The 16,266-nt window shown below is 37.2% G+C and overlaps 1 protein-coding gene across 5 annotated transcripts in view; it reads right to left on the bottom strand.

Moving 5' to 3' along the window:
• The window catches only part of carf (calcium responsive transcription factor), a 35,589-nt gene that overhangs the window by 11,257 nt on the left and 8,066 nt on the right, over nt 1-16,266 (bottom strand). For 2 of the 5 annotated variants that reach the window (XM_031892861.1, XM_031892860.1), the window contains exons 2-8: nt 14,374-14,492; nt 11,967-12,077; nt 11,737-11,881; nt 8,185-8,314; nt 4,955-5,039; nt 4,302-4,491; nt 1,359-1,479 (exon numbers count right to left, since the gene is read on the bottom strand). In XM_031892861.1, coding sequence (XP_031748721.1) covers nt 1,359-1,479; nt 4,302-4,491; nt 4,955-5,039; nt 8,185-8,314; nt 11,737-11,881; nt 11,967-12,077; nt 14,374-14,481 — 890 coding nt within the window. In that variant the 5' untranslated portion in view covers nt 14,482-14,492. Of the gene's footprint in view, nt 1-1,358; nt 1,480-4,301; nt 4,492-4,954; nt 5,040-8,184; nt 8,315-11,736; nt 11,882-11,966; nt 12,078-14,373; nt 14,493-15,417; nt 16,076-16,266 lie in introns of those variants that run through there. The other 3 variants (XM_031892862.1, XM_031892863.1, XM_012971179.3) reach the window with 3 other exon arrangements.

Genomic DNA, 16,266 nt, shown 5'->3' with positions numbered 1-16,266 from the left:
TCATTTGTAATTATAAAGGCCTTGACTCTGCTATAAAATTCCTTATTGTAAAAATATTAAGACTGTGTATACAGTAATGTTATTAAATGAGCAATAAAGCAAAAGATAGAATATGGGCCAGAAATGCTATTATATACAGTATTATAACACTAAAATTACTAGGAAGGCACTGAATCTAGTTTTTTGGGTTCAGCCGAACCCCCGAATCCATCATAAGGGATTTGGCCGAAAACCAAACAGAATCCGAATTAGCATATGCTAATTAGGATTTGGAAGGGTTATACGTTCACGCGGCGAAAAATTTTCCATTTCCATGTTAACATGACAAAAAGTCATGTGATTTTTAGAATTCCGTTTGGCCAGGACCGTGGATTCGGCTAAAAAAGGCCAAATACCGAACCGAATTCTGGATTCAGTGCATCCCTAAAAATTACTGTACCAGTCATCTGCATGTGTCATAGAATCTGATGCTACAGGGCCAAATAAAAATAATCAACTCTGCTGCAGAACAGACTATGTTGGTTTCTATGATGCCATGTAATGCTAATCATAATTTATTAACCAGCCTTGTTTTCGGACTTTTATATTTTATATACAGTATACTGTAAATTGGTCTCTAATCTCACGTAACTGACTGTAGCCCACAAAATTTCAGAAAAGTTTTCGTACTGTGAGTATTTTTTGCGACTTTTTCGTACTATGCGACAAAAAGCGCGACAATTTGTGCAACAAAATCATATTTGTTGCACAATACAAAAGTTTCAGATTCATTCAAGCTTCAGTATTGTGACTTTCCTTTAGCCAGGTTGGAGCTGCTATTCAGCACTGTAAGATGAATTAAGATTTGTCAAACCATGATACATTAAAGGAACAGTAACACCAAAAAATGAAAGTGTTTTAAAATAATTAAAATATAATGTACAGTTGCCCTGCGCTGGTAAAACTGGTAAGTTTGCAACAGAAATGCTACTATAGTTTATATAAATGAGCAGCTATGTCAACACGGGGGCAGCCATTGAAGCTGGGAAAAAGGAGAAAAGGCACAGGCACATAGCAGATAACAGATAAGCTTTGTAGAATATAATGGGGTTTTATCTGTTATCTGCTAAGTAACCTGTGCCTTTTCTCCTTTGAATGGCTGCCCCCATGGCTACACAGAAGCTTTATTATATAAACTATAGTAGTCTATCTAAGGAAAACACACCAGTTGTACCAGTACAGGGCAGCATTACATTATATTGTAATTACTTTTATACACTTTCATATTTTAGTGTTACTGTCCCTTTAAGGCTGGCTGTGAGAATAAATCAATGGTGTATGTAGTTTCCTACAGAGCTACCAGGTAAGGGAAGCCCTACCTTGCAGGACAAGTTGCTTTGTACAGTCCCCCAGACATGTTGTCATTCTCAGCGCTCTTTTTGGGTTGGGCTCCTTTTCTTCGTGGCCCATACTGACATTCCATAACGATTGCTCTGCTCCCTACAAGCAAGTATACATATAAAATATGTTTTGATAAAATGGAGAACTGGAAGTTCTCCCAGTTCATAATTGTTTAGTGGTTGCTAGAAAGAGTTTAAAGGCACTGCAATCCCAGAAGCAAAACCTTTAACTGTTTGGTTTTCATATGCCACTTTAATATTTTTATTCTAGCTGAAATCTTGAGGCAAATCATACTGTTTGTAATAAGGCTTTGATGTGCCGCAGTTGCTGTATTCATGTCTTATAATAACAAGATTTCATTCATCTGCTTAAACTGAATTTTGAATCTTGTCAGTGCCATGACAAACAACATATGACATGACAGCAGCAGATCAGCACTTGCAGGGTGACTCTTCCAAGTTCTTCCATTTAAAATCAAACGCCTATAAAAGCAAAATACCTAAAGGTTGATTACTACTTTGATTAACTAATGCCGTCACCATTATTGAATAAAGGATTTTGTAGGCTACTTTTCAGAGGATAAGATGGCACTCATATGCTTAACTAAGAACTACAACACGGATCTGTTAACTATCAGAATGCCCTCCAGTTATTTTGCTGATCTTGATGAAGATCTTTATTTTTTCAGTTGCTGATTTGTTGTTGGCATGTGTGTTTATTTGGAGGCAGCTAAGCAACAGCAATTTTAGTTACTGCCAAAACAAATTTGAAGCAGCACAAATATGCAGTAATTAGCAAATAGTATTTACTAGTTAGTGATTCCCATATATTTAGGCTAGTGCCACATAAGACATTTACCTGCATATCTCAGCGGAAAAAAACACATGCCTATGCTGCTTCCCTTTGACTTTAATGGGAACTGTCTACCACAGATAAAAACGGACTGTAAGCTTTCAGGTTCAGAGGAGACACTGCCATCAATAATACCATCATATATCCAGTTCTTTTATGTCTCAAAGAAAACTGATCATAGCCATACACAGGCTATTTCTTTTACTGTGCTTGTTCTGTCTGCAAATGTAGTAACATCCAGGATAACTTCAAACATGTGCAGATTAAAGGCAACAGCAAACCTAAATACCGATCTGCACTGTAATACAATGTACAATGGACTAAAGAGACTGCTTTCCAAGCACCCCACAGTGAAGTACTTGAACCAGGGGGGAAGCAAATAAGACAGCAGACTTTGGATAAATGAAGTGGAGGAAGCTAAGGAGCAGAACTCTGCTGCAAAGTGCATTTATTAGCAATGTACTACACTACATGTTTTGGGCAAGCATGCCCTTCGTCAAGTGTGAAACAAATGAGTCACATCTCAATGTTTAGATTTATGAAGGTGCAAATACCAAAGCTTGTAGGGATATAATTGCTTCTTAAGAGCTCACCAATTTGACCATGCCAATTCCAGCTGAGCTATATGGCAGGCTAAATAAAGCTAAACATTCTACTACACATTCAGGGGGACACTTGTTCATAAGGATGTTCATCTTTTTATTAGCTAGACTGACTTATTCTAATCAACGTTCCCACTGGACTAGCATTCTTGTTTTGCTATATCCATCCTTCTACTGTAAGGATTTTATTCATTATTCTTATTTTTTAATTTATCTTTATTTTCTGGACCGCTCATATTGTACCTGTATTGATATGTGACTTTCATTAAAGGAGAACTTATTGTACAGCGCTGCGGAATATGTTGGCGCTTTATAAATAAATGTTAATAATAATAATAATAATAAAAAAGGAGAACTAAACCCAAAAAAGGAATATGGCTAGACATCCCATATTTTATGTAATGAACTTATTGAACCAACCTAAAGGTTCTACATCTCTATAGTAGTAATAATTCAGTCCTTTAAAGTTGTCACAGGGGGTGATCATACTGGACATACTTTTCTACCTCTGTTAGAAGTGTCTGCGACAAACATTATCAAGCAAAGAAAATGATGTTTGTCTGCCATATTAGCTGATCCTAATGGGCTGATGATTAAAGTCTGATGCTAATAGCACTGGTTTCAGAGCTGCCATGCAGTAATCATCTGTGTTAATTACTAATCAGCCTTATATTATGACATTTACAGGTATATCCTATATAAACAGTATATTTTGAGTTGGTCCCTAAACTCAATAACTGACAGCAGCACAGAGCATGTGAAGTGAATCAGCAGAAAAAAAAGGCTCCCAGGAGCATCTTTGGAGACACGGATCTTTATTGCTAAAGGCAGTGGTTGGCTTGGGCTGGTACAGAAGCACAAAACATAATTTACAACATTTCTAGCCTACGTCTTTAGTTAGGCTTTAGTTCTCCTTTAAAGAAAATGGGAAGCATTAAGGCATTCTGAATGGGAAGTTCCAGGTATTTTGTTAACCACTAACAGTTACTGTGAGTAACCTTTACCTATTCTTTTAGTAAAGATTAATTTTTACAGAATTACACTCAGCCTGTAGGGAAGTACAAGAAAGCGAGAATATGTTTGAATGTGTTACATTACATAAATGAATGGAAGCAAAACTCACTTAGATAAGATATATAAACCTCATTTTCTTGTAACAGAAAAACATCTGAATCAGGCCTGGCATTTTAAGTATACAGAGGCCCAAATGGCCCCTCAACAGCCCATTAAATCGTAAATTGTCTATAGCAACTTACTGTCTGTAGCAACTGTGGCATTTGCCACAGAATTGTTCCTACTTGTTTTTTTTTTTTCCTTACAGTGGCATACTAACTATCTCTAGTACCATACAGAGGCTGTTGCAGATAGTGTACCTGCCCCATAGTGATTCTTGAACTGGATTAATTAAAGCTGACTATATATTCCAATTTGTGTTAACAGATTAGATTATGACATTATCACAATTACCTGCATTAACAAAAGGAATTCCGTCATATGGAACATACTGTGACTTCCACATAAGTCTTGTAGCTGGTTTAGCAGGACTAGGAGACTGGCGGGTTCCCCAAACACTCTGTGTTTGCTGTTTGTGTAGTGCTAAAATGCTCATTAGCTCATTCTCACTTAAGCAGTAACCACGGTAAGAGTCTCCTATTTTCTGGATATGAATAAGATAAAATTGCAAAAACTCAGTACAATTCGGATCCTGTGGAATGATGGTTTAAACTGCGTACTGTGTCTGTTCTTTCACAAATAAACACTGCTTGTTGACATACAATGGCACATGGGATGATTCTGGGCATTTTATTGCCCCAGCAATTTCCAGCTTGGGTGGGGCAGACTGGAGCCCGTTTAATCATTTCAGTGGCAATCACTTGGAATGGTGGGCAGTCCTGAGCTGGAAATAGCTTTGGCAATAAAACTTCCAGAACTGCCCTTTGCACCATTGCCCTTGCAGAACTTGCACCGGAAAAAATAGAAATGACACAAATAACTTACATTTTAGAAAACTGTGAAAAGTATTAACATGAAAAAAAATTGATGTGGTTTAAAAGAAACGCACAATCTTGCTTAGAATTTTTTCCATCAGTAACATGCAAAAATGCTATTTAATGGCGCACCTCACAGTTCCTGAGACGACGAGCCCAAACAGGAATGTTTGTTGGCAGTGGTAGGAGAGGTTTTTGGAACAACTCTGTAGGTGACCTAAATAAAAAAAAAATATTACAAAAATAAAATATATATAAAAAAAAGTTGACATTTTTAACCTGACCAAATAGAAAATATTTGTAGAAAATTACTGAAATCTAGCATGTGACTTGTATTTAAAGGTATGTGTTCAACTTTTGCCATTACAGGTGATGGTTACCTTTAGATAAATGAATATCAACATCCAGTAAGCTTATAACCTCTTGGTTTTGATTTTTTTTGTTTGATAAAGTTTTTGTTAAGATGACTACTCATAGTCATAGGAGATTTTCCAGCTGTTTCTTTGAAACCTGCTCATGCATTGTCCATTATGGTTAAAGTGCATGTGTTTGATATGATTGGTTGGCAAGATTCTGCCAAATTGCTCAGAACTGCTTTCTTCATCAATTGTGGGATTGATCCACTGTCACAAGCAGGTGGTCAGCAGGCCCTCTTGGCTCAGGGGGAGAAACTTTGGGAGCGGCAAAGAACAGCTTCAGCTAATTTAGAAAATCAGAAGATCCTTTGTTTGTGGCCTCTTGATTTTTTTAATTAAGAGAATTAATTAATAGAAATGGAAGAACACAAGCGCAAATGAATCAAGCCTTTATTTTTACCCTTACATCCCGTTCCTTGAATAAGAGGAGTGTAACAAGAGAGATAATGAGCCCCTTCCTTTTACGATGTCTCAAGCACAATACATAAAGAGAAGTTCAAAATACAAGCAGTTTAACTGGGAGGGAGAATCTGAGTTATTAGTATATTCTTTCTCTCCCATAGTTGCTGTGAAGAATTAAGAAAGTAGGGGTAAATATACAATGAAACCTTTCTTCAACTGCACCATTCAGTTTCCCATAGCAACAAATCAGATAATTGCTTCATTTTCAAATTTGTAGTATATTTTCAAAAGCTCACCATTGCCCCTCTATAGGGTTTGGAATTTTGAATTGTGGGTAAGGCAAATATCATTAAAAAATACTCTCTGCCATGTTTTCAAGTACAGGTATGGGACCTGTTATCCAAAATGCTCGGGACCTGGGGTTTTCCGAAGAAGGGATCTTTCCGTAATTTGGATCTCTATAACTTAAGTCTTAAATATTAAATAAACTCAATAAGCTTGTTTTGCCTCTAATAAGGATTAATTATATCTTAGTTGGGATCAAGTACAAGCTACTGTTTTATTATTACAGAGAAAAAGGAAATTATGGGAGATGGCCTTTCTGTAATTTGGAACTTTGTGGATAACGGGTTTTTTCGGATAAGGGATCCCATACCTCTAATAACCTTCTGACCTGGGATTCCATGCAGGGTTAGCAGATTACCATAAAAGTTCATGGAGGAAGTTTCTGAATATGTGTTATCTAACAGATCAGGTGTGGCTTTGTTTAGACAACAAGTAAAAGATGGCTAAACACAAAAGATCTGTGTACCCAAACACAATGCAATCATAACCTGAAGTTCAGCTTTAAAGAGAAAGATGTTTACATATACAGACTAGAAATTAATAATATGTCTACTCATGTTAAATCCTGTTAATGTTAAATCCTGTTTTGTTTTAGTGTGAAGAAATCCTAGTCTTACAATAACTGTGGACTTGTAAAGAGCATTTTTTTTAAGGCATACTTGCTCCTGTTTTATGTATGTGTTTAAAGTAGAATGAAAATAAAAAATGTGCCTAAAATAATTAATATTATATACTGAACTTACTGTTTCAGTCCAGTGGTTCAGCAGCCCTCAGATTTACGTGTCACTGCATATGTTCACTGTGCATTGGGCTGCTGGCAGGGTCAGACTGGGCCAAATGGCGCTCCCCCAGGCCACGGATCTTCCTTTTCCGATGTGCCCAAAGGTTTTTTATGTGCACTAGGGGAAGCACACCCTGGCGGCGAGGGGGGGGGGAGCTCGGTGAGCCTGGTCTGACCCTGACTGCTGGTAAGATGCTGAGCTTAGGGGTTTAGAGATAAAATATTTAAAAGAAGAAAGTGAAGTTGCATGTGTCAAAGAAGCTGATGCTTCCTAAAGCGGATGTTCACACAATAACTGTTTTTTTCACTATGAAGGAGAATGTAATTTTTAAGAAACTTTCTCATATATACTCATTAAAGATTATCAATTATTTAAAATTAACTTGTAAATGTAATTGCAGTTCAAAGGAACTGCTCTTTCCTACCATGTTCTGTTATTAAAAGCCTTGAGATGCAGGAGAATAGAAGGTATTGTGGTAACTGGAGGGTGATTCCTGCTACACTTTTTCTGTGTAAACTGGGAAAAAAATAGTAAAGGAAAGACTTTCAAGGATATTAAACATTTCAATGATGTTAAATAAATAAAGATGCAACTGTAAGCAGTTGCTTTCAATTGCTTCTTTATTTATAACCATAACATTACTGAAGATGTTTGATAACTTTGAAACCGACTAAGAATGACATTTTCTTTCATTAATAAAATTATTAGGTGGACAACCCCTGTAATCTGAGAATACTGTACTGAGGATACACTGGTTTTGTGCAATTCGTGCTACAGTGCAATTCAAATCTAAAATAAGTAATCAGCATTGCATTCTGAATTTTATATACAAATTTTATTTTATATTCATGTGCCAGCAAAGAAAATGCAATTGACTCTCTTCCCCACATGTCTACAAATGTACTGAGAGGAACAGCATTGGCTTGTAAACCCATTCACGGGTTGATTTTGGTGTGAAAATCGATACTTTAGTATGTCTGCACAAAAATACATGTGTTTTCTCACAGATCACTGTAATTGCAGTTATAGTGTGGAAGAGAGTGGATGGTGTGTTCTTACTAGGTATGGGACCTGTTATCCAGAATGCTTGGGACCTGGGGTTTTCCGGATAAGGGATCTTTCTGTAATTTGGATCTCCATAACTTAAGTCTGCTAAAAATCATTAAAATATTGAATAAACCCAATAGGCTTGTTTTGCCTCCAATAAGGATTAATTAGATCATGGTTGGGATCAAGTACAAGGTACTGTTTTATTATTACAACATTTTTAAAAATTAGAATTATCTGCTTTTAATGGAGTCTATGGGAGATGGCTTTTCCATAATTCGGAACTTTCTGGATAACAGATTTCCGGATAAGGGATCCCATACCTGTACCATGTGCCCTTTCCATGCCTTATGCATACAGTTTAGCTTACCTCTCAGATGGTATCTTTGATATGGCCATTGATGCATTGGAATGAATAATAAAGCTGGCTGCATTTTCTGTCACAGTGTTGCCTGCTACTACCTGCAGATTTTCAGTGCTTTCATTCTGTTGCAGCTGCTCTTTAAACAGAAGTAAAGTAACAATGTTAGGATAATAAGAACAATAAGAATGCACCAATGCTAGATTGTAGGCTATTACCTACTGTTCTCCATATTGAACATGCGGAGCTGCTATTAAATATCTTGGAATATCTTAATCACTATATGAAGAGTGCTATAAATTAAAATGACAGCATGACAAATAATTATAATTACATCCAGATAAAGCTAAAAACAAAGATACATTTGTTTCCAATCCCATAACCCATAGTAGTCAATCAAACATTACTATACACTTTACTAGGCTCTCTCTTAAAGCTAATGGCTGATTTTCTGCTAAAGCTTAGGGTAAATGTTGCCTGTGACTGTGCAGTTTGCATTGCTAGTTGTAGGCCGTTCCACTAGCTCAACAACTTATCTTACTGCAGGGACAGAAAGATGAACACTCCTTTGCACAGTTGTTATACCTGGACATGTTGTTGATATACCATTAGCTGCCACTTCCGCTGGCACTGTAGTTCAACAATAGTTGAAAGTACAGAATAATAATAAACAGTTTACATTTTTATGTAGATGGGGCTGCTTAGAGTCTGCATTTTATAGCAACTCCTGACAGCTCTGTAGTACATTTCTGCAGTTGGTTGACCCACTACTTCCAGTTTCACCTAATACCTAACTTGGCCTTGATTTGGTTGGACAAACACAGGTGAGGAACCAGTGCTGATGCAAAGTAGAGGCACACAGCAACCTCAAATCAAAGTGGCTGGTTTACAACAAATAAAAAAATGTGTGCAGTCACTGGCAGGTAAAAAAGTTGTCTTTCCTTCAGTTTTCCTTTCACTAGATAATATACAATATTGAAATGGATGTCCACCCAAAAAATAACAAAATGTTTTTTGCATTACACAAGAAAATGTAATTCTAAGCAACATTTCAATATATATTAATTAATGGGTAAGTTAACCTTTAAATTAACTTTCAGTAGGTTGTAGATAAATCTCTTCTAAGCAACTTTTTAAAATGGTCTTATTACTCTCTTTCCAGCTTGCAACTGAAAATGCTGTGCGGTTGTTGGAGTTGCTTATTGAGTATCTTCCATTCTGGCTTCTTATCTATGGTCTGGTTGCTACATGTATTAAGCCCTAGATTGCTGACCAGTCTTGAGTATCACAGAACAAAAAATATAAATATTTCAAGAACCTCAAAAAAGCAAAGACTAATTGCAAATATTCTTAGAATACTGCAGTCTACATCAAAAGCTTATTTCAAGGCGAAGTTATTTGGATATGTGATGGTGAATCTGTCTTTTGCACTGCTGGCTGTGATTTCATGTACCACCGAAACATTCTATTCAGTAGGTAGATCATCTCCAGCAAAGATTTCACAATCACTTGCATGTTCTGTGATTAACAGATGAGATAAAACATACATAGTAACATAGTAAGTTAGGTTGAAAAAAAGGCACATGTCCATCATATAACCTTCTGCTGCAAGGATGCAACATCCTAGATGGAATCAATTGGACTGCAGAGTTTTGTGTCATTGAAAACACTGATATATTACTTACAATACCCTCCCTTAAGTCATTAACGGACAAGTTAAATAGAAGTGGACCCAGTACAAAACCCTGAGGGCCCCAACTAAGAACCGTACGCCAAGTAGAGAATGTACCATTAACAACCACCCGATCCTGTAGTCAGTTTCCTATCCATGTGCAAACGACTTCACTAAGACCAACAGACCTTAGTTTAGAAAGCAGTTGTTTGTGGGGCTCTGTATCAATCGCTTTGGCAAAATCCAAATAGATCTACTGCAACCCCACTGTACAACTGGTTACAAACCTCATCATAAAAAACAATCAAATTTGTCTGACATTACCTGTCCTTCAAAATACCATGCTGATTACTGCTCAAAATGCCATTCTTCAAAACATAATTTTAAAGGTTTTCCCTTAAAGGACAAGGCAATGCAAAATATAATTTTTTGCCTAATAAAAGCAAACACAATTATAAGCAGCTTTGCAATATACATTTATTACAGATTTGTCATTTTTGTGAGTTATTTGTCTATATAGCTGCTAGTAAAAGCAGTGTTTGTCCTTTTCTATTCTCTCCCCTGGTGGCTCTGACTGTTGAAACAATGTAACAACAAGGCAGCAGATTGACAGACCTGTCTTGCTGGAGAAGACTGCAACATTGTTTAAAAAGTAGCAACCAGGAGTTCAGCAAATGCTGATTTCAATAGCAATTACATTTACAAATAACTTTTAAAGCGCTACAAATTTTTAATTATTTCATACTGGAAAATTGCTTAGAATTTTGTTTTCTCTTATTATGCAAAAACATTTTTTTGGGGTTGACATGCCTTCAAATAACTTTCCAACCACAAATGTCAAACTTACTGGCCTATAATTGCCAGGCTGAGATCATAATCCCTTTTTAAGTACAGTATTTACATCAGCCTTCCTCCAATCCATAGGTACCCTACCAGGTGAAAGTGAGTCTGAGAAAATCAGAAGTAGAGGCCGGTCTAAAACTGAACTAAGCTCTCTCAGTACCCGAGGGTGTATTCCATCTGGCCTTGGCACCTTGTTCACATTAACTTTGATTAAACTTTTATGTACCATGTCCTACGTCAATCACTGACTAGACTGAGTCAGTTGAGTTGAGTAAACAGTACAGCTATCGGGTGGGTCTTAGGACTCAGGCTCCTCTATTGTATACACTGAAGAAAATAATGGATTTAGCATGTTCTGTATCCATTATAACCACATTGTTACTACCATTTAAAGTAGCCACACTCTTAACCCACATCTTTTTACTATTAATATGCTTTAAAAACTGTTTGGGGTTATTAGTCTTAGCCTCTGCCGCAATGCGCTCCTCATTTTCTACCTTTGCCTTTGGATTGCTGAAGTATCCAAAGCATTGTGGGAACAGGCTGCAGGAGACTTTTGCTACATTGGTTCTGTAGTCAGGCAAGTAGTGAAAGACACATATATTCTGCCCTTCAATAGCAATTACATTTTCAAAAAAAAGTCAAAAGCACTAAAAAAATTTAATGAATGAATAATAGAAAGTTGTTTAGTTTAATTGTAACGTTTACATTCTCTGTGGAGAATTTCTATAACTTTCTATATTTCAATTTCAAAATTTGTCAGTGTCATAAAAATAGGGTGTCCAGATCACTTGAAAATTCAGTGACACATCTAATAAATACATGTTGCAGGGCTGAACTGATTGCATTTACATTTAATTGCAATCAATGCAGCCCCTCTGAATTTTCAAGTGATCTGGTCACCCTAGAATAGGGTCAGATTCAGCATAGTAAACCACCACCACTGCACACCGTGAAATACTAGTTTCATATTCAGGTGATATTAATACTAGTGCTCAGTAATAAAAACTTTAATCTAAGTTGATAAAATGTTGTAGCCTACTTACCATCTATGTCCTGCCCCTGTGGAATAACAAACTGAGTTGTTCCTGACTGACTGGAAGGAATGACATGGAACACTTGCCCATTTTCTGATTCACTGGTAAGGATCATCTTCAACAACAAATGGCAAAAGGAAGTTACTATAAAATCCTAAATATAAGATTATTATGAATGGAATCCCTTGCAAAGGATATGACTACTTGCACAACTGCAATTTTTAAAAAGATATGCTTACCATTTGGGGGTTGGCACCAGGCACTGCCTGAATTGCATAGTGGATGGTATTTCCACTTTGATCTATAAAATGGTACTGCTCAGTGAGGGTCGATATTTGGTTTGCAGTATTCTAAAAGAAGCAAATATTATCAGTTTAAAAATACACAGTTAACAGTTTGCTACATATTGGTTGGAGATGCACCAAATCCAGTCTTTTGGAATTTAAAACCTAACCTAAATATTTCAAGAATTTGGGCGAATCCTGAACCCTAGTTTGCATATGTGAAGGGGGGGAACAGTTCAGATTCGGTTAGGCCGGGCACACAGCATCAAATCCAAATGGTGCTAGAAAAGGCTTAGATTTGGCTTAATCTGGGATTTGGTGCATCTCTTATATTGACGTTTATTTATAAAAGATTTCTAAAAATGTTTTCTTGGAAGCCACAATGCTGATATCTCCTGTGACATATACTAGTAGTTTGGACTACATTTAATATACATTTTGTTTTTTTAAGCACAGCATTGCCAAAGACTTCAACCAAAAGAAATTGTGTCCTCCTGCGTGTATGCTTGCCAGCAGAATCATGTTATGAGATAAAAATGCAGAAGGCAACATTTTAAAGGAGACATATTGGATAAATGGGGAAAAAAAGGTAATTTTGTAGGCAATTATGAATAATATCCGGTGCTGGTTTCACTTTGTGCTAAAAATTAACCCTATCTGTAACAATGGCCCCTTTATTGGAGCTCCCTATAGATCCTATCACTTCTCTGTCCGAGTTTGAAATGAAGAGTGGGCGTGTCCTAACGGTCCCTGCCAGAAGCACAGTAGGAGGGGGAGAGCTAATCACAGCCCTGCACTCACACAAGCACAGACAGGCTTCAGTTCCCTATCAGGTCAGCCTAGCTGCTGATTAGTTCCTATCCTACAGTGCAGGGTACAGAGGGCCGCCAGCTCCCCAGTTCATCCAGAGAATTCAGCCAGCAGGAAGTGGAACAGATGGGCGGGGCTAGTGGGGTTTTTGTGGAATTTCTCAATAAATCAGTCAGAAACACAACTTTTTTAAGCACAATCCTTCTATATCTAGAGGAGTATAATTCCCTGGTACATTCATAATTTTTATAGGATATGTCTCCTTTAATGTTATAACATGATTCTACTGGCAAGCATACATGAACCCAATTGTCTTCAATACAAAGGTATTTGTGGGAGTTTTGTTACCCAGGCTACCGTGCAGGCAACAAAACACCCTGGGTGCCATTACCCTTATTACAGCAGCCACTATGGCATTGAGCATCTGTGTTTTTATAAAAATTATGAATGTACCAGTGAATTATACTCCTCTAGATATAGAAGGATTGTGCTTAAAAAAGTTGTGTTTCTGACTGATTTATTGAGAAATTCCACAAAAACCCCACTAGCCCCGCCCATCTGTTTCACTTCCTGCTGACTGAATTCTCTGGATGAGCTGGGGAGCCGGCGGCCCTCTGTACCCTGCACTGTAGGATAGGAACCAATCAGCAGCTAGGCTGAACTGATAGGGAACTAAAGCCGGTCTTTGCTTGTGTGACTGCAGGGCTGTGATTGGCTCTCCCCCTCCTACTGTGCTTCTGGCAGGGACCGTTAGGACACGCCCACTCTTCATTTCAAACTCGGACAGAGAAGTGATAGGATCTATAGGGAGCTCCAATAAAGGGGCCATTGTTACAGATAGGGTTAATGTTTAGCCCAAAGTGAAACCAGCACTGGATATTATTCATAATTGCCTACAAAATTACCTTTTTTTCCCATTTATCCAATATGCCTCCTTTAATTCTTACACCCAGGTAGACTAAGTGGCTTGTTCAGGCCTCCAGAATTAAGGCTTCCTTAGTGATTTAACCAAAGACAAAACAAATTTCCTACTCCTTGTTCTCTCTCAATTCATTCCGGCTGTAATCTGCTACTTAAAGTGACACTAAAAAAACTACTCTTCAAAATATCAACATACATTAAAAGTTACCTATAGGTCATGCTGATAATTTTGAATTGATAGGTCTGCTTACGTAAGTGTTACTTGAAGTTCCTAAACCTGTTTAGCCAACCTCACTCTCCCTTCTTAAACTGTCAGTTATAGCTTCTAATGCTAACAGACTGCTGCTACACAAATATGGCAGTCCCCTCATAGAGGAAAATAGAGGACAAGATAGGTAATGCATCAGGCAAATAGTTTTATGGAAAAATTATAAAATAGCAATTAAAGACAATGTCAGTCTCTCTTTAAAGTCACAAACAGAAGCTAATTTGCCTGCCCACCCAACCTATAGTCAACCAACAGCTAAAGTACTGTAGCTGTCTCATATGAAGTTTGCCCATTTAGCTAGTAACAAAGTAAGCTTAATTTAACTAAATTAATACATTCCACTAAATCTTTCAAATTGCTGACCTTGAGAACCCCATCATCCAGATCAGCATTATCCTCTGTATTGGTACAAGTGATCAACAAGTCTGCAGGCCGAGTCAGTACATCAACGTCCAGTCCATTACTTTCCATATCCGTGTGGCCTGGAATATGATAAAAGAAGAATCATTTAGTATAACAACACTTTATTGTAAAGTGGGCACACTCCTCTTTTAGCTTAATAAATAACTACAAACTTTCTTAAAGGACATGTAAACCCCAAAAAATAAGTTTTGCCTAATAAAAGAAAACACAATTCTAAGCAACTTTGCAATATACATTCATTACATACTTGTAATGGTTTTTTAGTTATTTGTATATATAACTGCTGTGAAAAGCAGTGTTTGTCTGTCCTTTCTATCCTCTGCCCGGGTGGCTCTGGTGTTTGAAACAATGTAACACAAGGCAGTAGATTTTACATACCTGCCTTGCTGGAGGGGCCTGGCACTTGCAATTCTGTTTAAAAAGTAACAACCAAGAGTTCAGCAAATGCTGCTTTCTCTAGCAATTACATTTACAAATAACTTTCTAAAGCACTAATAATTTTTAATCAATTGATATTGGAAAGTTGCTTAGAATTATGTTTTCTTTTATTAGGCAAAAAATTATTTTTGGGGTTGACGTCCTTTAAATGGTTCCTAAATAAAAATTAGAAAGAAAAGTTCTAAGGTTCAAGGCACATGGGACATATTCTGCAGTGCAGAGAAGCTTTTCCTTTTTTTTTTTTTTTACTGGAAACCATCTATCACCAGAGGTGACATGCGGATTTCGGCACAAATGATCAAATGCATGGTGACAGATGGTTGTCGCTGCAACTAATGAAAGTCTCCTTGCTTGGTTAGGGGCACTTCTTGGGCTCCCTGTGTGCCACAAGCCAAGCGATAGTATATTCTATAAATAAGTAGATAGAAGTTATTAGACTGTCTGATTCAATTTCATTTGGACAGAGCTTTTTTAGCTAATGACAAGGGTACAGTGACATTCTTACACTAATTTCATGAGTATTCAGTGCACAAAATCAGCTCTCACCCCAAAACTCACTGAGGCCATGCTCCAAATTCCTTGTACCTACCTAGGGGGGAAACAGTTTGGGAAACTATGAACTAGAATCACTATCACAATAACACTTCATCACTGCTGCCATGTCCACATAAATCCTAGAAGTGAACTGTGTACATTTTGTTAGGCACAACACTGGAAAGAGTCCTCCAGGTTTAAATAATCATGATTCATTCTCTAAACCTACTGGCACAACAGCTGAAACTGTCCAGTCACAAGAGCCACTATAACTATGACAGCTGAGTCTACACAAGGGCGGGTAAGTAAAATGATGCCCAGGCAGCCATGGCTGACTCAAGGTCTGTACAGGTGCTGCTATGGTGTATAAATGTTTTAAGGGTTGAACTGGAATTATATCATGCTCATCATGCTCAATATAGTCATATTAGTTAAAGTATATCATTTCTGAAATGTTGTCAAACCCTGTATAAGGTTTAATTTAAAGGGGAACTGATGCACACAGAAATAATCTTGTTACAGCACTCCTTTACTGCTGCCAATAACATGATTGGTCTGTTTTATGTCTAGGTAAAATCTAAGGCTTCTGTGAATGCAACTATCACAAGAAATGCGTACATCTAAAATGTATATTGTATCTGCTAAAGGCAAACTAACCCCTGAATGAATACTTAAAGGGGTGGTTCACCTTTGACCTTTAGTATGTTATAGAATGGCCAATTCTAAGCAACCTTTCGATTGGTCTTCATTATTTATTTTTTAGAGTTTTTGAATGATTTGCCTTCTTTGCAGCTTTCAAATAGAGGTCACTGACTCCGGCAGCCAAAAACTATTGTTCTGTGAGGCTACAGTTATATTGTT

Source organism: Xenopus tropicalis, chromosome 9, assembly GCF_000004195.4.
Source record: "Xenopus tropicalis strain Nigerian chromosome 9, UCB_Xtro_10.0, whole genome shotgun sequence".
Classification (NCBI taxonomy): Eukaryota; Metazoa; Chordata; class Amphibia; order Anura; family Pipidae; genus Xenopus; species Xenopus tropicalis.
This window is presented reverse-complemented; position numbering and strand designations above follow the sequence as displayed.